Below are 25188 nucleotides of genomic sequence, written 5' to 3' on the forward strand. Positions count from 1 at the left end.
TTTCCTATTTCATTTGGCAGTATACTTAGTAAAAATACCTTCAGCCTTTTTTTAAATGTACATTTTAGTAGTTTCTTTTATTATTCCAGAATACACCAATGTCTACACAGTTCCACCACATGTGCATTTAAGAACCATTTTCCTTATTGCATCTCCAACATAAGGGAGACCTGTTCTTATACATTTTGGCAAGCTTTTCCGGTGTTTGGTGCCATCTGTACATCACTTTTAATATATTTTCCCTAAGGTTGTAACAGGCCGTGAATTTTATATCTACTTGCCATAATTTTTCCATTAAGATGCTATGACCCAGATCTTGCGCCCATCTCACCATTGTTAACTTCACTTGTTCCTCCTTCACCTCCCATTCTAATAAAAGATGATAAACTCATGAAATATATTTCCCTTTACTTTGTATTAGTTCTTTCTCAAATTTTGATGTTTCTTCTGCAAGACCTGATTTTTTTATCGACAATAAATCTTTGGCATATTTGAAAATATTGCAGCCAGTCCGTCAAATATTATTTAATTTCTTTGTATTTTTTCAGCCTTAATTCATCCTGTTTTCCTTCTAATAACAATCTGTATGTGGCCCATTCCCCTTCCATATTTAATTTTTTGACTGCTATTGTCCCTGCTGGTGATGTCCACAGGGGAATCTTAGGCTCTAATATTCCTTTGTACTTCAACCAGATTTTATATAATGATTTCCTTACTAAGTGATTTAAAAAAAACACCAGTGGACCTTTACCTTTTTGTAAATTAGATAGGAATGCCACCCATACCAATTACCATATCCCTCTGACACGTCCATTTTTTAATATGTTATCCAATCTTTTACCAATAGAAGACCTGCAGCTGCATGATACAACTCAAAATCAGGTAGCGCAAACCCCCCCCTCTCCTTTCTGTCTATTAGTACTTGATGTTTTATCCTCAGTCTTTTTCCATTCCAAATAAACTTTGCCATATCCTTTTCCCACTCTTTGAAACATTTCATCCCCCCTAATATTGGTATGGTCTGAAACAAAAACATCATTTTTGGAAATACCTTCATTTTGATCACCGAGATTCTACCCCAGAGAGATAGGTGCTTCCATGGGTTTTTTTTTTTTACTTCCCTCCATGTATTTATCTTCATATAAGTTGATACTCTTATTTGTTATCCAGATCCCTAAGTATTTTACTTTGTTCTTAACTTGTATACCCATCCGTTCTTTAAGTGCTTTCTTCTCTTCTGTATTTAAATTTTTAGTTATCAATGTAGTTTTTTGGTAATTTACTTTTAATCCTGCCATTTTCCCATATGTTTTAATTATTTCCAACGCCACTGGTATACTTTCTTTTGGATCTTGTGTTGTTATTATTAAATCGTCTGTGAATGCCCTAACTTTGTAAGTTTTTCCCCCAATTACAATTCCTTTCAATTTGTTTTGATGTTTTGTAAAAGAATTTCCAGGACTATAATGAATAGCAGGGGTGAAAGAGGGCATCCCTGCCTTGTCCCTTTTGTGATTGGAAAACTTTCCGTCAGGTTTCCATTTATTATTAACCTTGCTCTTTGCTGCTCATATATTGCTTCTATGGCTTTACCCATTCCTCCTTTTATTTGGGAACATCATATCAATTTGTTTTTTCATAAAATACCGTGACACATTGTCGAATGCCTTTTCTGCATCTAACAGTAAAAGAGCTGCTTTTTTATCAGGCTTAAATTCTGAATATTCCAATATATCCACTATGTTTATTGTATTACTTGATATTTGCCTCCCTGGTAAAAATCCTGCTTGGTTTGGATGTATTATCTCTTTAAACACCTCTTTTAATCTATTCGCAATTACTCTAGCAAATAGTTTATAATCCGTATTTAATAGGGATATTGGTGTATAATTGGGTATTAATTCAAGATCTACATCTGATTTAGGTAATAGTGTGACATATGCTTCTTTCCAGGAGTCTGGGATATTCCCTTTCTCTAAAATTTGATACATTATTTCTTGTAAGTGGCGCATCAATCCCTCTTCTAATTTTTTATAGTATTCTAATGGCAGTCCATCAGGACCGGGTGTTTTTCCAGGTTTAGTTTTTTTCAAGTAACTAAACTATGGCAAGTTCTTAAAGAAATGGGAGTGCCTGATCACCTCATCTGTCTCCTGAGAAATCTCTATGTGGGACAAGAAGCTACAGTTAGAACTGGATATGGAACAACTGATTGGTTCAAAATTGGGAAAGGAGTACAACAAGGTTGTATATTGTCTCCCTGCTTATTTAACTTATATGCAGAATTCATCATGCGAAAGGCTGGACTAGATGAATCCCAAGCCGGAATTAAGATTGCCGGAAGAAATATCAACAACCTCAGATATGCAGATGACACAACCTTGATGGCAGAAAGCGAGGAGGAATTAAAGAACCTTTTAATGAGGGTGAAAGAGGAGAGCGCAAAATATGGTCTGAAGCTCAACATCAAAAAAACCAAGATCATGGCCACCGGTCCCATCACCTTCTGGCAAATAGAAGGGGAAGAAATGGAGGCAGTGAGAGATTTTACTTTCTTGGGCTCCTTGATCACTGCAGATGGTGACAGCAGTCACGAAATTAAAAGACGCCTGCTTCTTGGGAGAAAAGCAATGACAAACCTAGACAGCATCTTAAAAAGCAGAGACATCACCTTGCCGACAAAGGTCCGTATAGTTAAAGCTATGGTTTTCCCAGTAGTGATGTATGGAAGTGAGAGCTGGACCATAAAGAAGGCTGATCGCCGAAGAATTGATGCTTTTGAATTATGGTGCTGGAGGAGACTCTTGAGAGTCCCATGGACTGCTAGAAGATCAAACCTATCCATTCTTAAGGAAATCAGCCCTGAGTGCTCCCTGGAAGGTCAGATCGTGAAGCTGAGGCTCCAATACTTTGGCCACCTCATGAGAAGAGAAGAATCCTTGGAAAAGACCCTGATGTTGGGAAAGATTGAGGGCACTAGGAGAAGGGGACGACAGAGGACAAGATGGTTGGACAGTGTTCTCGAAGCTACGAACATGAGTTTGACCAAACTGCGGGAGGCAGTGCAAGACAGGAGTGCCTGGCGTGCTATGGTCCATGGGGTCACGAAGAGTCGGACACGACTAAACGACTAAACAACAACAGTTTTTTCAATACATTTCTAATTTCTTGCAATGTTATTGGTGTATCTAACTCTTTAACCCTTTTTCTCTTATATTGATTGGCAATTGGTGTTTCTCTAAATATTGTTTCATTTCCTCTCTTTTTCCCTCTTTTTTTCTTGTAGAATTCTTCATAATATTTTACGGATTTTTTCATTATTGTCTGAGAGTTATCTACAATTTTCTCCCCCACTCCTATTCTATTTATCATTTCATCATTTTTCTTTTTCTTTAATTGCCATGCCAAATACTTACCTGGTTTATCTGCGAATTCAAAATTATTCTGTGTCCAAATTCTCAATTTCCAATCTATTTCTTGTTCCATTTTTATCTTATATTCCAATTTTAATATATTGTTTTCTTTTTTTAAACTGACAATGATATCTTCCCCTTCAATTTTTAATTTCTTTTTCCTCGTGGTTTGTAGAATCTTATTTTTTAAATTTAGTTGATGTAAATGTAATCAAACAATCCCCTGGCCAGTTATCCTCTTTTGCCTTTTTTGAATTCACCCTAAACAAAGTCTCTGTGTCCCACTATTTCCTATTCCTTTAGTTCTAGCCAGGTGGCCAATTCTTTAGTGATAATTTTATGTAAATTCCCCTCCAGCAGCTCAGGGACACCTCTCAATCTGAGAATTTTTTCTTAGTTTGCATTTGTAACATAGACATTGCACCCCATGTTGCTTCCTGGATTATTTTAAATTCTTCTCTTACTTTTTTGGCCTTTTCCCCTTATTTTTTATGGTTTTTATTTCCCTTGAGGATTTTTTTAAAGTATCTTCCAAATGTTGTGATTTATTTTAAATTCTTGTACTGTTTTTTTCAATTCCTTATTTTCCTCAGAGAGTGAGGTTACTCTTGTTTTCAACTCTGTAGTTTATTTCACATTTTCTTCTACTCTCCCATTCATTTTATCTAATTTTTCCTCTATTCCTTTCATTTTACTGTTAATTTCCATTTTCAAATAAGTGAATTCTTTCCTCATATCTCCTATGTCTCCCTTCAAACTCAAAATTAAATCTTTAACTTCCATCTCCAAGTCTTGACCTGGGCTTCTTCTTCCCTGTTGATTATACAGTGGTAGACATCCGAATGCCTTGACTTCCGAAGGTTTGAACTTACGAAGTCGGCAAACCCGGATGTCTTTTCGCCGCGTGTGTGTTCTGCGCCTGCGCAGAAGTGGCGCGCACGGTCGGCGCATGTGCAGAAACGCAAAATCGTGCTTCATGCATGTGCAAAATGGACGCTTCGGCAACCTAAGGTTTCGACTTACAAAGAGTGCCGCGGAACGGATCACCTTCGTAAGTCGAGGTACCATTGTAAAACACACTTTGATTGTACTTTTTTTTCACTGACATAATAAGTTGAAATTAAAAGTATCTTTCTTTCTTTCTTTTTTTTAATTATATTTATTGAGGTTTTTAACAATAAAAAAATACAGCACAAAAATACAAAAGCTTGAAAAATAAAAGAAGAAAAAATTAGGGAAAAAAAGGGGAAAAAAGGAAAAAAGAAAGAAAAATAGTATCTCTAACAATATCTTGTCCCCGACTTCCCCGTCCCTCCCCTCCCGGGTCAATTCCATATCCAACTTCACAACTTCTTTTTTATACCCCACACAATAAATTCTATTAGGTTTTGAACTATATTACTCTTGTTGTTGTTGTTGTTTAGTCGTTTAGTCGTGTCCGACTCTTCGTGACCCCATGGACCATAGCACGCCAGGCACTCCTGTCTTGCACTGCCTCCCGTAGTTTGGTCAAACTCATGTTCGTAGCTTCGAGAACACTGTCCAACCATCTCGTCCTCTGTCGTCCCCTTCTCCTAGTGCCCTCAATCTTTCCCAACATCAGAGTCTTTTCCAAGGATTCTTCTCTTCTCATGAGGTGGCCAAAGTATTGGAGCCTCAGCTTCACGATCTGTCCTTCCAGGGAGCACTCAGGGCTGATTTCCTTAAGAATGGATAGGTTTGATCTTCTAGCAGTCCATGGGACTCTCAAGAGTCTCCTCCAGCACCATAATTCAAAAGCATCAATTCTTCGGCGATCAGCCTTCTTTATGGTCCAGCTCTCACTTCCATACATCACTACTGGGAAAACCATAGCTTTAACTATACGGACCTTTGTCGGCAAGGTGATGTCTCTGCTTTTTAAGATGCTGTCTAGGTTTGTCATTGCTTTTCTCCCAAGAAGCAGGCGTCTTTTAATTTCGTGACTGCTGTCACCATCTGCAGTGATCAAGGAGCCCAAGAAAGTAAAATCTCTCACTGCCTCCATTTCTTCCCCTTCTATTTGCCAGGAGGTGATGGGACCAGTGGCCATGATCTTGGTTTTTTTGATGTTGAGCTTCAGACCATATTTTGCGCTCTCCTCTTTCACCCTCATTAAAAGGTTCTTTAATTCCTCCTCACTTTCTGCCATCAAGGTTGTGTCATCTGCATATCTGAGGTTGTTGATATTTCTTCCGGCAATCTTAATTCCTGCTTGGGATTCATCTAGTCCAGCCTTTCGCATGATGAATTCTGCATATAAGTTAAATAAGCAGGGAGACAATATACAACCTTGTCGTACTCCTTTCCCAATTTTGAACCAATCAGTTGTTCCATATCCAGTTCTAACTGTAGCTTCTTGTCCCACATAGAGATTTCTCAGGAGACAGATGAGGTGATCAGGCACTCCCATTTCTTTAAGAACTTGCCATAGTTTGCTGTGGTCGACACAGTCAAAGGCTTTTGCATAGTCAATGAAGCAGAAGTAGACGTTTTTCTGGAACTCTCTAGCTTTCTCCATAATCCAGCGCATGTTTGCTATTTGGTCTCTGGTTCCTCTGCCCTTTCGAAATCCAGCTTGCACTTCTGGGAGTTCTCGGTCCACATACTGCCTAAGCCTGCCTTGTAGAATTTTAAGCATAACCTTGCTAGCGTGTGAAATGAGCGCAATTGTGCGGTAGTTGGAGCATTCTTTGGCACTGCCCTTCTTTGGAATTGGGATGTAGACTGATCTTCTCCAATCCTCTGGCCATTGCTGAGTTTTCCAAACTTGCTGGCATATTGGGTGTAGCACCTTAACAGCATCATCATATTACTCTTAACTATTTCTAATAATTTCCTTTAGCCTATAATTTCCCCCTCAAAAGATATACCTTTGCCTAATTCAAATTCTATCCAATCTTTTAACTAAACCTCCAAACCCACCCCCTCCCTCCCCAGGTAGCAGTTTCCCTTTTTCCCCGGCCAGCGTCTTTATATCATCCAATTTCAAACCTTTTAATCCATCCATTCCTCTACCTTATATTCCTTCTTTACCCCACTCCCACTCTTAGCCAATCTAGACCATCCCATTCCTCTTTCTTCCCCTTCCATTGTTTTAATTCTTCCACCAGCCTCCCACCCTCATATTTATTTCCACTGTCCCCTATTTCCAATCTTCTGTCTGGCCTGCGTCCCCTCACTCTCACTGGGGGGGCAAAGGCCAGACTCTTTCCTCCCTCCTCAACTTGTTTGTTTCCTTCTGGGATCTGGTCGCCCTCTCTCACTGAGCAGACCAGATCCCAGGGTCTATCTTGGTCCTTAGCGTCACATAGGTGATCAATGCTTCCTCTCTCACAGGTTGCATTGATTTCTCAGTCCGTTGCTCCTTATTTTCTGCCTGTTGTTCAATGATTTCTTCTTGTTGCAATTCTAAAGTCTCCATTGGATATATCTGTTGCTGGTCTTCTTTTAAGGTCTGAATATTTCCTTTCCCATGACGTATTTCCTCTGTCATTTCTTTAATAAAGTCTAGAATATACTGCAGTTCGACCTCCTCCATTTGTAAGAGGGTTGTTTTGGCTGGCAGCCTTCTTTGTCCTTCTGTGTTCCCGTGGGAATTATGACTTGATCCGCCAGAGATGGTGCTATAATGTCCAGACTAGTTCCTTTGTTGAAATTAAAAGTATCTTTCTTTCCGAAGTTCAAACAATCCCCTCTCTGAAAATCCACAGTTTAACATCTTATTCTACCCTGTTTCCCCTATTTTAAGACGTAGTCATAAAATAATCCAAAACAGGATTTTTAAGCATTCAAGGAATTATAACTCATACCCCGAAAACATAGTGATAGGCGCAGCAGCAATGCCGGCCGCAGCAGGAGGAGGAGGGAAAAAATAATACATCCCCTGAAAAGCCATAGTGTGCTTTTTTGAGGAAAAATAAATATAAGAGAGTGTCTTATTTTGGAGAGACACGGTAGTTAATCTCTCCTCTCCAGTCTCGTTCCCTCCTTAGTTTATAAACAGGCTGCAATTTTTCTTCCAACCACATGGTGTCACAGTTTCTTTTTCTGTTGTTTCCTTGTCATGGTTTCCAGCTTTGATTTCACTTCCCCTCTTCTTCTGCTCACTTTTAAGTCACTTCTTTTTTTTTTTTTTAAAAAACCCTCTGTCTCTAGTAATCTGATATTTTTGGTTCAGAATCCCATATATTTTTCTTTTATTTCATTATGTCTTTTGCCTTGTCTTCTACATTGGAATATCCTTGTTTAGTCCTTTCCTTTCTTTTCTTCCCCCCTTTCTAGCAACGTAGTATCTGGATCAAGTTATTCATTCACAGTTACGTTGTTTCAATTCCTGTTTGTTTGACTTCCGGTTTGCCGCCATTGTCGCTCGGCGGGGTTCGTCTCGAGCGCCGAGACACCCACCGCCACCAAGGGATGGGTGAGTCACGCGAGCGCCGCGACCACCCGTAGAACCCCAGATTGTGCGTTCTGGGGGCTTGGATTTCCCAGCTGTGCCCCATTAAGTCGCGATTCGCTGCCCGGAAAGCCTCTATTCGGAGGCACCGTGAGCAGAGAGAACGCGACGGAGCCTTGGGTCCAGTGCTACTTGGATGGCGGAAAGCTCCGATCCGACGACAGGAGAGCGGCAGATACCTCCAAAAATAGAATTTGACCGTGAGTAAAAAGAAAGAAGAATTGGCTTTGAGAGACTTGAATTTGGACACGGGAGGGGAGTTTAAATTACAAGGGAACGGAGGTCGCTCCCCCCCCTTACCGATATTCCAACCAGCAGCTAACTAGCCTGCAGCCGTGTTTATGAAAGGATACGAACTCTTCTAAGAAAGTTAACTTGAACCCTTCCCTTAGGGCAGAGCCGAGGGAAGAGAGTATTTTATTTTAGATCTCTGCAAAGGACGTTGTGAGATTAAACGATTCCCCCCGGGACCCTGGGAGCAGGACTCTGGAAGCCATTACCAGAGAAACTAGTGAGGAGACGAGGGGAAAGAATGTATCAGCAATGGAGAACTTTGGAAGTATAGTTACAATATAGCGTGATTTTGTGTTACTTTGAGACTCTGAGACTTAAGAAATCTTGGCCGTGGGGTGCAAAAGAGACTTTTTTCTATTGCAAACATAACAAACAAAGGACAATAGCACCACCCTGGGAACCACACTATATGCTTCCTGCTGTAACACGAGAAGACAAAGGACTCAGCCAGACAAAACAACCGACATGCAGGGGGAAGAGATCACCGTACAACAGATTTTGGATTTTATCCAAGAAATGACTGAAGAACTGTGCTATCCCAAAAGGACTTTACAACCCCAAGTGGAAGCTTTCCTACCACAAGAACAGGAAGAACAGCAAGAAGAAGATGATAACGGAGAAAATTTACAAGAAGAAGAAGAAGAAAAGGAGCAGTCGGATGAAGAGCAGCCAGTGAGAGTGGCCGAGAAAGAACTCTATTGGATGCAAGACTCTCCAGACTGGGACAAAGTCTGGGGTTCTGGTCTGCCAGTGAGAGAGGGAGACCAGGCCCCAGTCAGAGACAATCAAGATGTGGTAGAAAAGGACGATTGGGACTGGTTCTGTGTCTTCCTAGTGAGAGAAGGGGGACACAATCCAGTCAGAAGTTTGATGATATTGGGGGACAAAGGAAAAGAAGATGTGGGAGGGAAACAGATTGAGTATAAGAAACAACAAAAAGGGAAAAGGGGAGAGCGGTTTGGGAAGGAGAGGTCCAGGGAGGGTGTGGGGTAAAAATGTATTATTATCTTTTATGAAGTATTAATCAAAGGACGGTCAATGAGGTTTAAGAAATGGAAAGGTTTAAGGATCAAGGTTTAAGGAATACGGATCTGGGGATGGCTTTGAGGGAATTGCTACCCAGGAGAGGTAGGGGAAAAAATCAAGAAGAATGACAAATATTTAAAAAGAGGGAGGATTGGGAATATGATATATTTCCTAGAGAGTAATTAGAGGCTAAAGGATATAATTAGAAGAAGTCAGGAGGGTGTTTAAATTTGGAAAGGAAATAGTGATGATGGAAGAATAAGAATTGTAAATGTTTAATTTTGTATAAGTATTACGAAAGCTGCATAAAAGATTTGGAAAACAAGAATCGGGAAGGGAGGGGCGGGGAGGTCAATGATAAGATGTTAACAAGAATGTGTTATTATCATTTATTTTTTATTTCCTTTTTGCTATTTTTTTATTTCTATTTTTATATCTTTTTTTATTTTTATATTGTCTTTCTAATTCTTTTCTTTTATGAATTCTTTATAAAATCAATAAAAATATTATTAAGAAAAAATTCCTGTTTGTTTATCAGGAATTGATAGAATATATATAGAACATTTATAGAATAGGGGAAGAAGTAACAAAAGGCAGTAGCTTCTTAAAAGACTCTCTGCTGAGCCTTGTGGTTGCTCTCTGTGCTGATAATTTCCACTCTTCTTCTTTCTGCCCCCCGTCTATGTTCTCTTTTATCTGTTTTGCAAAGTATTAGTCTTGATTCCTCCCTCATTTAAATGCCAACTATTTGGAAATACGGGGTAAAAGTAGCTGGAAACTTTACCACTGCTCACCGTCTCAGAGTACGGGACTTCTTGTGGAGAGGCATTCTGCTCCTCGCGGCTGGGTCCCTCCGCTCTTTCGCCATAAAGACATAGTCCCATCCAATGCCGCTAGATACTTCCACTCATGGTCACCCCGTTTCTTTTTAGGGCCGCGTAGCCCTCACGTTGCCCCCTAAACCTCTCCAACAATTGCTCCTGCTCGGAGCATTCGCGGAGTGTGTCCATTGCATGGTGTGGTAAAACCAGAAGTTTTGTCTTCCTCCACAAGTGCTTCAGGTTCTTGTGCTAATTAATAACCCTGTACTGTTACAGCTTATTGTTTGCTTCTCTCCCCCCCCAAAAAAATAATTCTATGGTGGAGGTATCTCTTGTCAGTATTGCAGTATTTCATTCTTTCGGCCCACACCTCTCAGGTGGTTTGTCAGTTTTAGACTTCATGATAAACCAGAGTTATCATAAACCATGCTTTGTAAATCCAGACAAGAATGCACCCTATCTGTCAGAATGGGACTCTCTGACAGGACAGAAACAGAGACAATGGAAGAACAGAGAGAATTCCAACAAGAAGGGGGGAAGGAATTCAACTTTTGTACACAGAAGAAGGAGAAACGCAGAGAGCAGGAATACAGCTGGAGAGCTCAGATAGTGATGCAGACACAGATTTAGGGGGAGTACAATCTCCCAGATCTCGAAGTAGAATAACGAGATTAAATGAGAAGCATGAAACTACCTGGAAGAGAAGGTGGCATTTTTCCTGTTGGGGGGAGGGGCGGAGCTTAATTCCAGCAACTGGGTCATCAAAGGGAGACTGAAATTAGCGGAGCTCCAACCAGGGCTTTTTAAAGTACCAATAAATCTGAAATAATTAACTGCCAGAGCCATCTCATGTGTGGGAGAGACCCAAGCCTTACACTATCCCACCCATGTCATGTACCTAATAGCAGCAAAGGTAAGGGGCACTGGACAGGCTGGCTTACACCAAATTGTGCACCACCATGTCAGCGTCACTAGCATCTACCACCAAAGGCAGCTGCCCCACTCCTCCTAATGAAAGGGTTTAAGTAATTATGTTAAACTTGTTTAACCATGGATCACAACATCTGACCTGAATAAAAGAGAAACAAAGAAGACAGATATTTCTGATGATAAACTAAAAGTAGACCCAGCATTCCAATTTCAGGGTTAGTGTAGGTCCTGTTTCTAAAGCCTAGTACGCTAAAGTAAGAGGCAATCTGATTAATGAATTAATTTGGTAACTTGATTTGTCATGCTCCTAGAACAAAAGCTGAGATTGACCAAGAAGTGTTGGTTAGTGGGAACCTAGCCACAGAAGCTAATCTGATTATCCTAGACATGCAAGAGAACATCATTCAGGTAAGAAACTGGCTGCATACAAATTCCTCTACCCTTGGAAAGGGAGGCTTACTTTCTGCCTCTGTTTTTGTTGTAGTACACAGTATATAAATTACAGGTAGGTAGCCATGTTGGTCTGCTGTAGTTGAAACAAAATAAAAAATTCCTTCCAGTAGCACCTTAGAGACCAAGTTTGTCATTGGTATGAGCTTTCGTGTGCATGCACACATCTTCAGATACACTGAAACAGAAGTCATCAGACCCTTATATATAGAAGGGTGGTGGGGATGGGTGATTGGCTGACAGGTGTGGTAAACCTGTTGACGACTGTTAACTACTGCAATTGGTCTTACAGGAAAAACCAAGGGGTGAGATGGCTAAAAATAGCTTTATCATGTATAATGAGATAAGAACCCAATGTCTCTATTCAGACCAGGTTTCTCCATGGTTTTAGGTTTGGTAGAATCATAGAGTTGGAAGAGACCACAAGGGCCATCCAATCCAAGCCCCTGCCAAGCAGGAAACACCATCAAAGCATTCCTGACAGATGGCTGTCAAGCCTCTGCTTAAAGACCTCCAAAGGAGGAGACTCCACCACACTCCTTGGCAGAAAATTCCACTGCCGAACAGCTCTTACTGTCAGGAAGTTCTTCTTAATGTTTAGGTGGAATCTTCTCTCTTGTAGTTTGAATCCATTGCTCCGTGTCCGCTTCTCTGGAGCAGCAGAAAACAACCTTTCTCCCTCCTCTATATGACATCCTTTAATATATTTGAACATGGCTATCATATCACCCCTTAACCTTCTCTTCTCCAGGCTAAACATGCCCAGCTCCCTAAGCCGTTCCTCACAAGGCATCGTTTCCAGGCTTTTGACCATTTTGGTTGCCCTCCTCTGGACAATAAGTTGCAATTCAGCAACTTCTCTTTCCAGTCTATTTCTGAAATTCTTTTGTAATAAGACAGCTACTTTGAGATCTTGTATAGAATGTCCTGGGAGATTGAAGAATTCTCCTCTGTCTTGTGATTCCTGATGTCAGATTTATGTCCATTTATCCTTTGGCGTAGGGTTTGGCCTGTTTGTCCAATATAGAGAGATGAAGGGCACTGTTTGCTTTTGATGGCATACACAATGCTAGAAGAGGAGCAATTAAATAGTCCTGAGATGGTATGTTGGATATTGTTGGGGCCAGTAATAGTGTTGTCCAGGTGTATGTAGCAGTAAAGTTGGCATCTGGGTTTATTGCAGACTCTGGTACCAGTGTCCATTTTAAGTCTGGTGGTTGTATTGTAAGTGAGGAGTTGTTTAAGATTGGGTGGCTGTCTGTAGGCAATAAAAGGTCTTCCTTCCAGAGCTTAAGAGAACTGTCATTGTCTAGGAAAGGTTGTAGATCTCTGATGATGCCTTGTACTGTTTTAGCTTGGGAGCTGTATGTGATTACTAGTGGTATTCTGTTATTTTCTTTTTTGGGTCTGCTTGCAGCATGTTCTCTCTGGCTCTGTTGATCTGTTGTTCACCGGGCGGATATTTTAGTTCTAAAAAGGTTTGCTGTAGATCTGTTAGGTGAGAGTCTCTTTCTGTAGAGTTGGAACAGGTGTGGCTGTAACACAGGGCCTGGATTGTTTGGTATGTTTGGGATGGTAGCTAGAATCATGTAGATATGTTTGTTGGTCAGTTGGTAATGTAAAAACCAAGTTAAACCCAAAAAAGAAAATAACAGAACACCACTAGTAATGGGAGGAAGACCTTTCATTGCCTAAAGACAGCCACCCAATCTTAAACAACTCCTCATCCACAATAATACAACCACCAGACACATGGACACTGATACCTGCAATAAAGCCAGATGCCAACTTTGCTGCCACATACGCACCACACCTATCAGCCAATCACCCATTCCCACCACCCTTCTGAGTAATACCTCTCCCCACCCTCTCACTATATATAAGGGTCTGGTGACTTCTGTTTCAGTGTATCTGAAGAAGTGTGCATGCACACGAAAGCTCATACCAATGAAAAACTTAGTTGGTCTCTAAGGTGCTACTGGAAGGAATTTTTTTAGTATATAAATTGTTACATGTCAAAATTTTAAAAATGATTCTTTGCTTAATGCCCAATTTTAATTTGTAAATTGTTTTCATGCTACCGTGTTTCTCATAAAATAAGACGTACCTATAAAATAAGCCATGGCAGGATTTTCATGCATTGACAAAATATAAGACATGCCCCGAAAATGAGCCCTAGTGCTAGGCGCAGTTCTGGAGGGCACCAAGGACGAGGAAGAGGCCTGTTGGGTTGGGCCCTGGAACCGGATGCTGCCACTGCTGCAGCCCCGCCAAAACACCCAGCAGTACGTGCCGAGTGGAGCCCCGAGCCAGCGGGACCCAGGACTGCCCAGCAGCGCACACCGCATGGAGCCCCGAGCCAGTGGGACCCAGCAGCGCACCCCGCTGAAGCGCCGACAAAGCGCCCAGCAGCGCCACTCGGAGTACCCCGAGCCAGCGGGACCCAGCAGTGCTCTGTAGCACTTTGAATCCTCCTCCTCCTGCTGCGGCTCAGGGTGCTCTGCGCGGCACTGCTGGGCGCTTTGTCAGCGCTTCAGCAACAGCAACAGCCAGTTCCGGGTGCCGAGCTGCGGCAGGAAGAGGAGGATGCTTGCCAGGTCGGCGCCATGCAGAGCGAGACCGGCGAGTGAACCGAGCCAGCGGGACCCTGCTGCTGAAGCACCGACAATGTGCCCAGCAGTGCCGCACAGAACGCCCTGAGCCTCTGGGAGCCGGCAGGAGGAGGAGGAGGACGCCTGCTGCGTCAGCACCCAGCAGCGCCATGCGCCCCGAGCCAGCGGGACCCAGCAGCAGCAACGCCGGCCGCAGCAGGAGGAGGCAGGTGCCCAGAACCATACGGTACTTACCGGTAATTTTTTAAAAAAAGACACCCCCCAAAAAATAAGCCATAGGCTTATTTTCTTGAGTAAAATAAATATAAGACAGTGTCTTATTTTAGGAGAAACACGGTATTCCCACCACCCTATACTTTCAGATGATATGAAATTGCATCTTTCAGTTTGCTGTTCAGGAGAGTCCACAGAGAGTATACACAGGTCTCCTCAAGTCCCATTGGCTTCTGGGTCATAGACTCATTGAATGTAATGCTTGAAAATCCCTGTACATAATACACTCTTAACAAATCTTTTCTAGCTATATGCCTTCTTCCCTCTACTGTGAAAAGCATCAAGGTAATTTCTGTCCATTGCGTAGGGTTATCTTATTGTGTCAAGACTGGCACTAGTATAGCATAAACTCTGTTTTTTAAGATTCCTCTTCTGTGATGTAGGCAACTTCAGCTATGGATTGCAGAGATAATGTCATGGGAGGTGTGTTGAAAGTCCTTGTCAATTCTTTGACCTGTGATCAGAGCACAAACTATTTGACTCATTGCTTTGCTACTCTCCGAGCATTAATTATCAAGGTAAGTATTTGGCTTACTTATAGTTACCATTATTGGAGCTCAAACCCTTGTGATACCCACAGAACATTGCACTGTTATCCCTGTGCAAGAGCCCCAAAATTGTACATGCATTTGATAACTTGGTGAGTGGAGACTTCTGTTTCCAGAGTTTGAGTTGCTGACAGAAAATGAGATAGAATAAGATTGATGGGTTATTACTTAAATTTCTTTGAATTTTAAAATAACAGAGAAAGACAGGCCTTGTGATCCATCCTCAGAAAGGGGGGGGGGAACAGAATACAAACCTGGGCAACATTTTATGTAATGGCTTGCTTAGTTGTCATCAAGGTGAAGTGCAGGAGACAGACCTAATTAGCTACATTTACCATCCTGCAAATGTTTTATTATTATTAGGAAGAAACTTCTGAAGAAATTGTACATGCCCAGTGTTGTGGGGAAAGGTCATGGTGTGGAGCAGCTCAGCTATGTAGAAAGGATACAACCTTTTTAGCTTAGGGAAAAGGAGAGTAAGGAGGGACATGATAAAGACTTATAAAACTATGTGTGATAGAGTACTAGGAAATGTCATCCAGTGAAGCTGAATAGTGAGAGGTTCAGGACAGACCAAAGGAAGCATTTATTCACATAGTGCCACCAAATTCAGCTGTTGATGACTGTGATGGCTATATGCAACCTCCCGAATCAGAGGCAACATATTTCTACATGCCAGCTGGGTTGGTAAAACAGTATGAGATGAGCTATTGCCCTGGTGCCCTGCTTGAGGACTTGCTGGAGGCATCTCATTGGCCCCTGTGGGAAAGATCTAGAAGTAGTTGGCCTTTGGTCTGATCCATCAGGGTGGTTCTTAAGAAATATATTGTACAGGTGTAAATGTAAAATCTCAGGATGTCCTTTCTAAATAAGAGCCAGTGTTGCCTGAAATGTGACTTGATTAAAAAGTTACAGAGCAGTGCCATTAGTAGTTTTGAAATTCATGATTAAGCTCTTATTTCATGTTATCTGTCCAATCTCTCTTGCAATTAAAATTACTGTACCATTGAAGAAATCTGTCTTCTAGACAAAATGACTTGACACTGTGCTACCATTGTAAATAGTTAATAATGCACCATAGGTATGTATAGTTCATTTTCCTTTGACAATGAAATTCAAAGAATTTTAGCAATGTTAGGATAGCCAGAGAGATAAGCAAATGGAATGTCTGGTATAGTGGAATCGTCTTAACAGTTTACAGCAATAGGGTGTGCCTATTGCACAAACATTCATTCTTACCTGTCTTCTTGATGATTGGTGTGCATCCATGGAACAGTAGAGTTGGAAGGGACCATGAGGCAATGCAGGAATCCTTTGCCCAATGTGGGGCTCAAGCCCATGACCCTGAGAGTCTCATGCTCTACCAACTGAGCTCTCCCACATGCCAGCTTATCATAATCATTTTTTGTTTTATTGTATTTATGAAACTGTTCTGTAATTAAAAAACATTTTTTTCAGAATATCATGCATGTGGTTAAAACTCACAACATGCAACACATCTCTTAGAAGAAGAAAGAACTATAAGGAGTAGTTCCCCCTCCCTTCTCAAGTTTCCAGCTTGTCACAGTATCTTGCTGTGCATTATATATACCGTAATGTATTTCAGTAGAACTGCCTGGCCAAGGGGGTTATATCTGATGTGTGCTGTGTATGTACAGTGTCTGGTGTTGTGGTGCCTCTTTGGAACCGATATCTGGACTGATGAATTCTTCTTGTTGCTGCAGAACATGAAGAATTCAAAACTGGCACTCATCACTGCTGACTTGGTGTTCCTATATCATTAGATTAGATCTAATAAAATTCATGAATTGCCTTATACTGAGACATCTCAAGGCAATGAGCAATACAAAACATGTTAATTAATTTAACTTGATATTTAATGTATTTTTCTTTTTTTATAAAAATACATTAAATATCATGTTAAATTGATTAAGTGGTGAATTTGTTGAAGCCATCAAAATCATCATACACCAAAATCTTCCACAACCATGACATGAGTAGCACAAAATAAACTAAGTACTGCAGCCATTCCCAAGAGCAATAACATCAGCATTCAAACATCTTCTGATACAGAAAAGTTTTTGCTTTGTGCTAAAATGATATCAAAGGTGGTGTCAGGCAAGCATCTCTGAGGAGAACCTTATTTAAATGACGGGCTACCTCTAAAAGGGTCTCAGAAGAGATGGAGAATCAAGATGGTTGCACTGCCCATGTCCTGGCACAGGGTGACCTTCCATTGGACTGCAATGCCAATCTTTCCTCACTCAAGAGCCCAGCAACGTCTGGAGGACCACAGGTTCTGAACCCCTGGGCGAGGCACCCCTTGTCTAGAGCTCAGAAGGCAAAGAGGCAACTTTTTAAAAAACCTGGTCATTTTAAAGCACCATCTTACAGTCTTTTCTTCTGCTTCTTCCTTTAGTTTGGAGAGTTGCTCTTTGAAGAGGAAGTGGAGCAGTGTGCTGACCTGTGTCAAAGGCTCCTTCAGCACTGCAGCAGCAGTATGGATACCACTCGGATTCAAGCCTGTGCTACCCTTTACCTCCTCATGAGATACAGCTTCAGCTGCATAAGTGTAAGATAATAGATACTTCCTTAGTACCTCTCACAGCCTACATCACAGATTCAGTGTTTGCATTTATGTTGTTTTCCCACAGAATATATATATATATATATATATATATATATATATATATATATATATGTAAACTGGGCATGTCCATTCCTCTCTAATGTTCAATGAAACCGCTTGACCGATAGTGCTGATATTTGGACACATGCAAATAAGAGAGTAACCTAAGACACTTTCCGTACACAGATGTCACACCTGGGCCGAGTGGAGCCCTGCGGGGGGAGGGGCCCAAATAGGTCATGGGTTGAGCCAAGGTGGGGAGAGTCACAGGGATGACCCGAGGGTGGGGGGAGGGGGACGGGATACCTCATGGGTTGCAACAGGATGGGAGGAATCACAGGGATGAGAGGCAACAATGAGGAGGGAGGGGGGGAAAACACTTAGTCCGGGGGACGGACGGACACATCCTCCCCCTTTCCTGGGAGACAAGGACCTGAGTCAGGCACAGCAATGCATGCCCGGGCCAGCTAGTTACATTATATAATTACTTTATATTAGTAGAAGTTATTTCCTTCTAGCCAAAAATGGCCTGGCCATGCTACACTGTAGCGCTTTATGCAGTTTGAGGGGTACCATATATAATGAGGATGCACTGACCCAAGATTTTTGGCCTTCATGTACAGAATTTGTAACTCTGAAACCCATAATATGGAACTATATGATACATTAAAAACAGTATGCATGCAAACCATTAAGAGTAAACTGGAACCTGTAACTGAAAGAAGGTAGGGAAGTGTCCGCTGCGTCCCATTGCTGACAGAGGGGGAGAGTGTGGAGAGTCAGGAGGAGGTAATTAGGCAGGAATGCGGAACGAGGGAGGAGCAGCCTAGTTGCAGTAGAAGCCTGAACTGTGAGAACAATGAGAAGGAAGGGGGGAGTTCAAGGGGGAAGACACAGGCTGACAGTTTAAGCTCGGATAGCCCACCCCATGACAGGCAGGTGAGCAAGAATTAATGAGAGGTGTGAACAAGCAAAAGTAGGGCTTTAAATGTGGGAAGAGGAAGGGGTGGAACTCAGGCTCAGCAACAGCTAATTTGGAAGCAGACACTGAGTGACTAAGCTCCAGAGTGATTTGTGTGTCTTGAGGAGTAGAATGTGTGCTTTTATTTAAAACTATCTGACCCGGCCACGTGTTGCTGTGGTTCTTTTCTGTGATCCCCACCCCACCCTGTCCCGGTCCATGCCGTATCCTGCCCCTCCTCCCTGCACCCCGGCTCATCCCTGTGTTTCGGTAGGATACCCTTTCCTCTGTTGTCCCTGGGGAGTGTTGGCCCCTCCCCCATGTATCTCCATACCTTGGCCCCCACTCTTGGAGAAGGAACTGTTAGGTTCTGGGTTTTATTTCCCAGCATGCACTTCTGTCTGAGCCCTCTGTTGTCCCTGGGGAGTGTTGGCCCCTACCCCCGGTATCTTCCTACATTGGTCCCCAGCCTTGGAGAAGGAGCTGTCAGTTTCTGGGTTCCATTTCCCAGTATTTACTTTTGTCTGAGCCCTCTGTTGTCCCCTCCCCCCGTATCTCCATACATTGGCCCCTGCACACGCATCGTGAGCATTTCTATATATTTAGATTAAGGATGTGCCCTGGGAGGCAGAGAACTACTTAAAAAATCCTGAGGGGGGGTGTCAAATAGCAAAGCCCCATAGCCCCGTAGCAACAGACAGGCCCAGACAGATGGAGGGGGGGTCATATGGGCCACTTGGTGCAGGCCTCCAAATCTAAAGGGGGTCTCGGTCTGCATATTCACAATCAGTAAAATGAAAAAGTAACAAAAGGGTTAAAAACAGGGCCACATTATTTTATCTACCTGGCCCAGGCCTCTGTCTGGCCCTGCAAGGGCCTGGCAGCAGAAGGCGCGTTCTGAAGTACCTGAGTTGTTCAGTTCCATAAAAAACCCAGGAAGTGGCAAGGGAAAGGTAGGGGATTGTAAATGGGGGGGGGGTGGCCACTGGAAATATCCGAGGACTTAAACTGGGGAGAGAAAGTGCATGGTTGTTGTTGTTTTTTAAAAAAGACACAGAGGCTTACAATCAGTTGTTTCTCCTAAAATAAGACATACCCATAAAATAAGCCATAGCAGGATTTCTAAGCATTTGCGCAATATAAGCCGTACCCCAAAAATAAGACATAGTGATAGGCGCAGTTCTGGAGGGCCCCAAGGAAGAGGCAAGGCTGGACGCGTAATAAAAAATAAGACATCCCATGAAAATAAGCCAATGTGGGGGGTTTTAGGAATAATGAATATAAGACAGTGTCTTATTTTCGGAGAAACACAGCAAAGCCTAGTTTAAAAGGGGCACGACTGCCCTTACTTAAAATGGCCGCCGTAGCCTCGCATGTGACACAACGGTCACTAAATTATAAAGCGAAAACCCCTCGCTGTGCCCCCAAGTGCATGTTAGGAGAAATGATGAACGACTGCCTAATGCTGTCAGGCGTTTATTAATGCAGCCACCGGGACAGGCTTTGGTTGGGCTTGGGATGGAATGGCTGTTTTAGTGGCTGTTGGACAGTTGCTCCCCCCACCCTACGTCAGCCCATGACCTATTTGGGCTCCTCCTCCCCCCACCTCCCACCCAGGGCTCATAGAATAGAATCATAGAATCATAGAGTTGGAAGAGACCACAAGGGCCATCCAGTCCAACCCCCTGCCAAGCAGGAAACACCATCAAAGCATTCCTGACAGATGGCTGTCAAGCCTCTGCTTAAAGACCTCCAAAGAAGGAGACTCCACCACACTCCTTGGCAGCAAATTCCACTGCCGAACAGCTCTTACTGTCAGGAAGTTCTTCCTAATGTTTAGGTGGAATTTTCTTTCTTGTAGTTTGAATCCGTTGCTCCGTGTCCGCTTCTCTGGAGCAGCAGAAATTAACCTTTCTCCCTCCTTTATATGACATCCTTTTATATATTTGAACATGGTTATCATATCACCCCTTAACCTTCTCTTCTCCAGGCTAAACATACCCAGCTCCCTAAGCCGTTCCTCATAAGGCATCGTTTCCAGGCCTTTGACCATTTTGGTTGCCCTCTTCTGGACACGTTCCAGCTTATCAGTATCCTTCTTGAACTGTGGTGCCCAGAACTGGACACAATACTCCAGGTGAGGTCTGACCAGAGCAGAATACAGTGGTACTATTACTTCCCTTGATCTAGATGCTATACTCCTATTGATGCAGCCCAGAATTGCATTGGCTTTTTTAGCTGCTGCATCACACTGCTGACTCATGTCAAGTTTGTGGTCAACCAAAACTCCTAGATCCTTTTCACATGTACTGCTCTCAAGCCAGGTGTCTCCCATCCTGTATTTGTGCCTTTCATTTTTTTTGCCCAAGTGTAGTACTTTACATTTCTCCTTGTTAAAATTCATCTTGTTTGCTTTGGCCCAGTTGTTTAATCTGTTAAGGTCATTCTGAAGTGTGATCCTGTCCTCTGGGGTGTTGGCCACCCCTCCCAATTTGGTGTCATCTGCAAACTTGCTCAGGATTCCCTCAAGCCCATCATCCAAGTCATTGATAAAGATGTTGAACAAGACTGGGCCCAAGACAGAACCCTGTGGCACCCCACTAGTCACTACTCTCCAGGATGAGGAGGAGCCATTGATGAGCACCCTTTGGGTTCGGTCAGTAAGCCAGCTACAAATCCACTGAATGGTAGCATTGTCTAGCCCACATTTTACCAGCTTCTTTACAAGAATATCATGGGGCACCTTGTCAAAGGCCTTGCTGAAATCAAGATAGGCTACATCCACAGCGTTCCCTTCATCTACCAGGCTTGTAATTCTGTCAAAAAATGAGATCAGATTAGTCTGACATGACTTATTTTTCAGGAACCCATGCTGACTTTTAGTGATCACAGAGTTTCTTTCTAGGTGCTCACAGACTGTTTGCTTAATGATCTGCTCTAGAATCTTTCCTGGTATTGATGTCAGGCTGACTGGGCGGTAATTGTTTGGGTCCTCTCTTTTCCCCTTTTTGAAAATAGGGACAACATTTGCCCTCCTCCAGTCTGCTGGAACTTCGCCTGTTCTCCAGGAATTTTCAAAGATTATTGCCAGTGGTTCTGAAATCACCTCTGCCAGTTCTTTTAATACTCTTGGATGTAGTTCATCTGGCCCTGGAGACTTGAATACATCTAAACTAGCCAAGTATTCTTGTACTACCTCCTTACTTATTCTGGGCTGTGTTTCCCCTGCTGAATCATCTGCTCCATATTCTTCAGGTCGGGCGTTTTTTTCTTTCTTGGAGAAGACTGAGGCAAAGAAGGCATTGAGGAGTTCTGCCCTTTCTCTGTCCCCTGTTTGCATTTCACCATCTTCTCCTCTGAGTGACCCCACTGTTTCCTTGTTTTTCCTTTTGCTACGGACATACCCATAATAGCCCTTTTTGTTGCTTTTAACCTCTCTGGCGAGCCTGAGTTCATTCTGTGCTTTAGCTTTTCTGACTTTGTCTCTACACGTGCTGGCTATATGTTTGAATTCCTCTCTGGAGATTTCCCCCCTTTTCCATTTTTTGTACATATCCCTTTTAAATCTTAACTCAGTCAAAAGTTCTTTAGATAGCCAGCCTGGCTTCTTTAGGCACCTTCCATGTTTCCGTCTCATTGGTATTGCCTGAAGTTGTGCTTTTAATATCTCCCTTTTAACAAACTCCCAACCATCATGAACTCCCTTCCCTTTTAGTATTACTGTCCATGGGATTTCACCCAGCGTTTCCCTAAGTTTTCTGAAGTCGGCTTTCTTAAAGTCTAGAATTTGGACCTTAGTATGCTTGGTTGCTCCTTTCCGCCGGATAATAAACTCCAGAAGAGCATGGTCACTCCCACCTAATGATCCTGCCACTTCTACCCCACTAACCAAGTCATCACTATTGGTTAGGACCAGATCTAAAATGGCTGATCCTCTTGTTGCTTCTCCCACTTTCTGGACAATGAAGTTGTCTGCAAGGCCAGTGAGGAATCTGTTCGACCTTATGCTCTTGGCTGAGTTTGACATCCAACAAATATCAGGATAGTTGAAATCCCCCATTACTACTATCTCACTTCCTTTGGAATGCTTGGCCATCTGTTCTATAGTAAACTCCCACAATGAGATCACTGTGGGGCTCCTTTTGGGATAGTATTTAAAGGGTTATAGAGCTGAGGCCTAGTCTGTAAAATGGAGCCTAGGCCTAGTCTTTAGGCCAGGCATCCCCAAACTGCGGCCCTCCAGATGTTTTGGACTACAATTCCCATCACCCCTGATCACTGGTCCTGTTAGCTAGGGATCATGGGAGTTGTAGGCCAAAACATATGGAGGGCCGCAGTTTGGGGATGCCTGCTTTAGGCTGTAAAGTAGAAGCGAGGCCTTGGCTTGCTGCGGCCTGTGATAATGGCTGCCTTGCTGATTTCATTTGCTTGGTTGATGATGATGTCATTTGGTTTGTGGGTGTGGCTTATATTTCACAGGAAGGGAGGGGGTGGAGGAGGGTATTACGCCACTTGAGGGCGCTGTTTGAGTTGGTGGAAAAGCAGGTCTGTACCTGCGCAGGTGTGCGGTTTGAGGGATTTTTGCCCCCAACAATGCTCTGGGAGTGGCCTGGATCGTTGTGTCAAAATTTCAGGACGATCGGTCAAGCGGTTATGGACAAAAGTGTCAAACGCAGTTTCACGATTTTTACATTTTTATATATATAGATGCATCTCTGGGTTATCTGTGGGGCATAGGAATTCATTCATCCCCCCCCCCCAAAAAAACATAGTCCGGCCCACCACATGGTCTGAAAAAGGTTGCTGACACCTGGTCTTGAGCAATAAGCCTGAGTTAATTACTGCTGGAGTTGTCTCGCTTCTGTGGAAGAGACCCAACCATTACAGGAAGGGAGAATAATAGTCTAGTAGCCTTTGGTTTGAGAAGAAGTAACATTTTAATTATGTAACCTCATTTTAACTTGTTATTAACTTGTCGCTCTCACGGCTCCCCCCTCCTTCGCAACGCTAGGGAATCCCGGAGCTCGGGATTCTCTCGCCAGTCAGCAATGGCGGAAGACCGGAAGACCTCCCCCCCCCTTTCATGGTACAGAAGATAAATTTTGTGAAAACAATTGCTACCACATTAAACAACAAATAACTTGTCCTGATGAAACTTTATCATGCCATGTGTTAAAGTTTCATTTGATTACTCTAAGAGTCTCAACAATTTATGTATTCAATAAATGTTTGTCATCTATATATATAAAAATGTAAACTGGGCGGAATCCATACTGGGGCTAGAGTTTAAGGGAAAGAAAAATTGTGAAAGGGCTAGAAAGTGGGAAAGCAGTTGGATGGTGTTTTGTAACATTTAAAGAATTGGGGAGGCAGCAGGGGATGACCAAGGAAGAAGGGTGGATAGGAAGGGACAGGGTGGGAGTGGGGTGGGGAGCAATAAAGGATGTTACTTTTTGATTGCTTTAGAATGTTCCGAAACTGGAATGACCTATGGAACTCACTGGATCATCTGGGAGACCAGGGGGAGGGGGGCTGATTTAGTTTTAAGTGATTAAATGTTATTATGTTAGAAAAATTAATATTTGAATTCATGGAAAGTTTTTGGTAATAAATTTTAGGCTAGGCGGAGAAATAAAAGATAGAGGATGGGAAACTAATTTTTGATTTGGATTAATTGATTAATTATTGGTGGAGGATAGTGGACGTTTTTCAGAATAGAATAGTTGAGAGATAATGATAAAATGTGTTAGAATGATTTAAGATACAAAAGATACAATTGCTTAATTGAGATTTTAAAATGGGGGGAATTGAGGAAGTCAACAATGTTAAGTAAAAAATGTAAGAACTATTATGTTTTTCTTTTTCATGTTTTCTTTTGGTTTTATTTTTGTTTTATGATTTTTTGTGATTTTATTTTTGTGAATATTGGAAAATGAATAAAATTATTTGGAAAATAAATATAAAAACATAAAAAAGAATTAATCAGTGAGATTCCTAGTGCCTATGAAACTGAATTTTATTTGTTCCACAAAATAAACTAAAAAGTAGTTTTCATAATGCCACGATTATTTGGAAGGAAATCCCAGTGGTGATTATAACAAATTCTGTCTAAGCCATACAGGAGGTTCTATTTCATGCAAACAGAAACCAGCTAACAGAAAATCAGTACAGTATGTTTCATTTGCACAATCTGACACTCCATTTTCTGTTTCATAAAAGAACTTTGCAAGAGTCAAAATGCAAGTGACAATGTCACTGGCTTCTCTGGTTGGTAAAGCATCAGATTTTAATGAGGAGTATCTCAGAAAGTCTTTACGAACTATTTTGGCATATGCAGAAGAAGATGTAGACGTGCAGCCAACTCTCTTCCCGGGACAGGTAAGGCATTTTGCTACTTTAGTGCAAAATTTGAGTAGGTTACTGGGCAAAAGTTAATTATTTGTATGCTCACAAAAATCAGCTGGCATTCATGTGAGGGAGCATGGTTACTTTTCCATATAATATTGCTAAGGGAATCAGCCCTCCCCATCTTCAATGGAAGAAAGGATGGAAGGAAGAAAAGCAGATCACACACAGCTACCAGAACAACCTAGACAACCATTTTGTGTCTTGCTCCCAGCCCAAGGGAGAAGAAGCAGGGCCCATTATCAGAGGTCAGCATTCTCAATGTGGGCTCACTGCCAACCCCTTGTGCCTCTTTGTGCCACTGCTGCTTTCTCTTTTGGGCTCAAGACACCCTCTTGAGCATTTTGGG

The 25188-nt window shown here is 42.3% G+C and overlaps 1 protein-coding gene across 8 annotated transcripts in view; it reads left to right on the forward strand.

The window, feature by feature from the left end:
* DOCK8 (dedicator of cytokinesis 8) overlaps positions 1-25188 on the forward strand; it is a 165703-nt gene that overhangs the window by 105087 nt on the left and 35428 nt on the right. For all 8 annotated transcript variants that reach the window (XR_009558306.1, XR_009558305.1, XR_009558307.1 and 5 more), the window contains 4 exons: positions 11273-11369; positions 14680-14814; positions 17264-17416; positions 24654-24812. Coding sequence is in view for 5 of the 8 variants with exons in the window: in XM_060280050.1 (XP_060136033.1) it covers positions 11273-11369; positions 14680-14814; positions 17264-17416; positions 24654-24812 (544 nt within the window). In the remaining 3 variants the exon portion in view is untranslated. The remainder of the gene's footprint in view (positions 1-11272; positions 11370-14679; positions 14815-17263; positions 17417-24653; positions 24813-25188) is intronic.

The sequence above is a fragment of the Zootoca vivipara genome, chromosome 11, assembly GCF_963506605.1.
Source record: "Zootoca vivipara chromosome 11, rZooViv1.1, whole genome shotgun sequence".
Taxonomy (NCBI): Eukaryota; Metazoa; Chordata; class Lepidosauria; order Squamata; family Lacertidae; genus Zootoca; species Zootoca vivipara.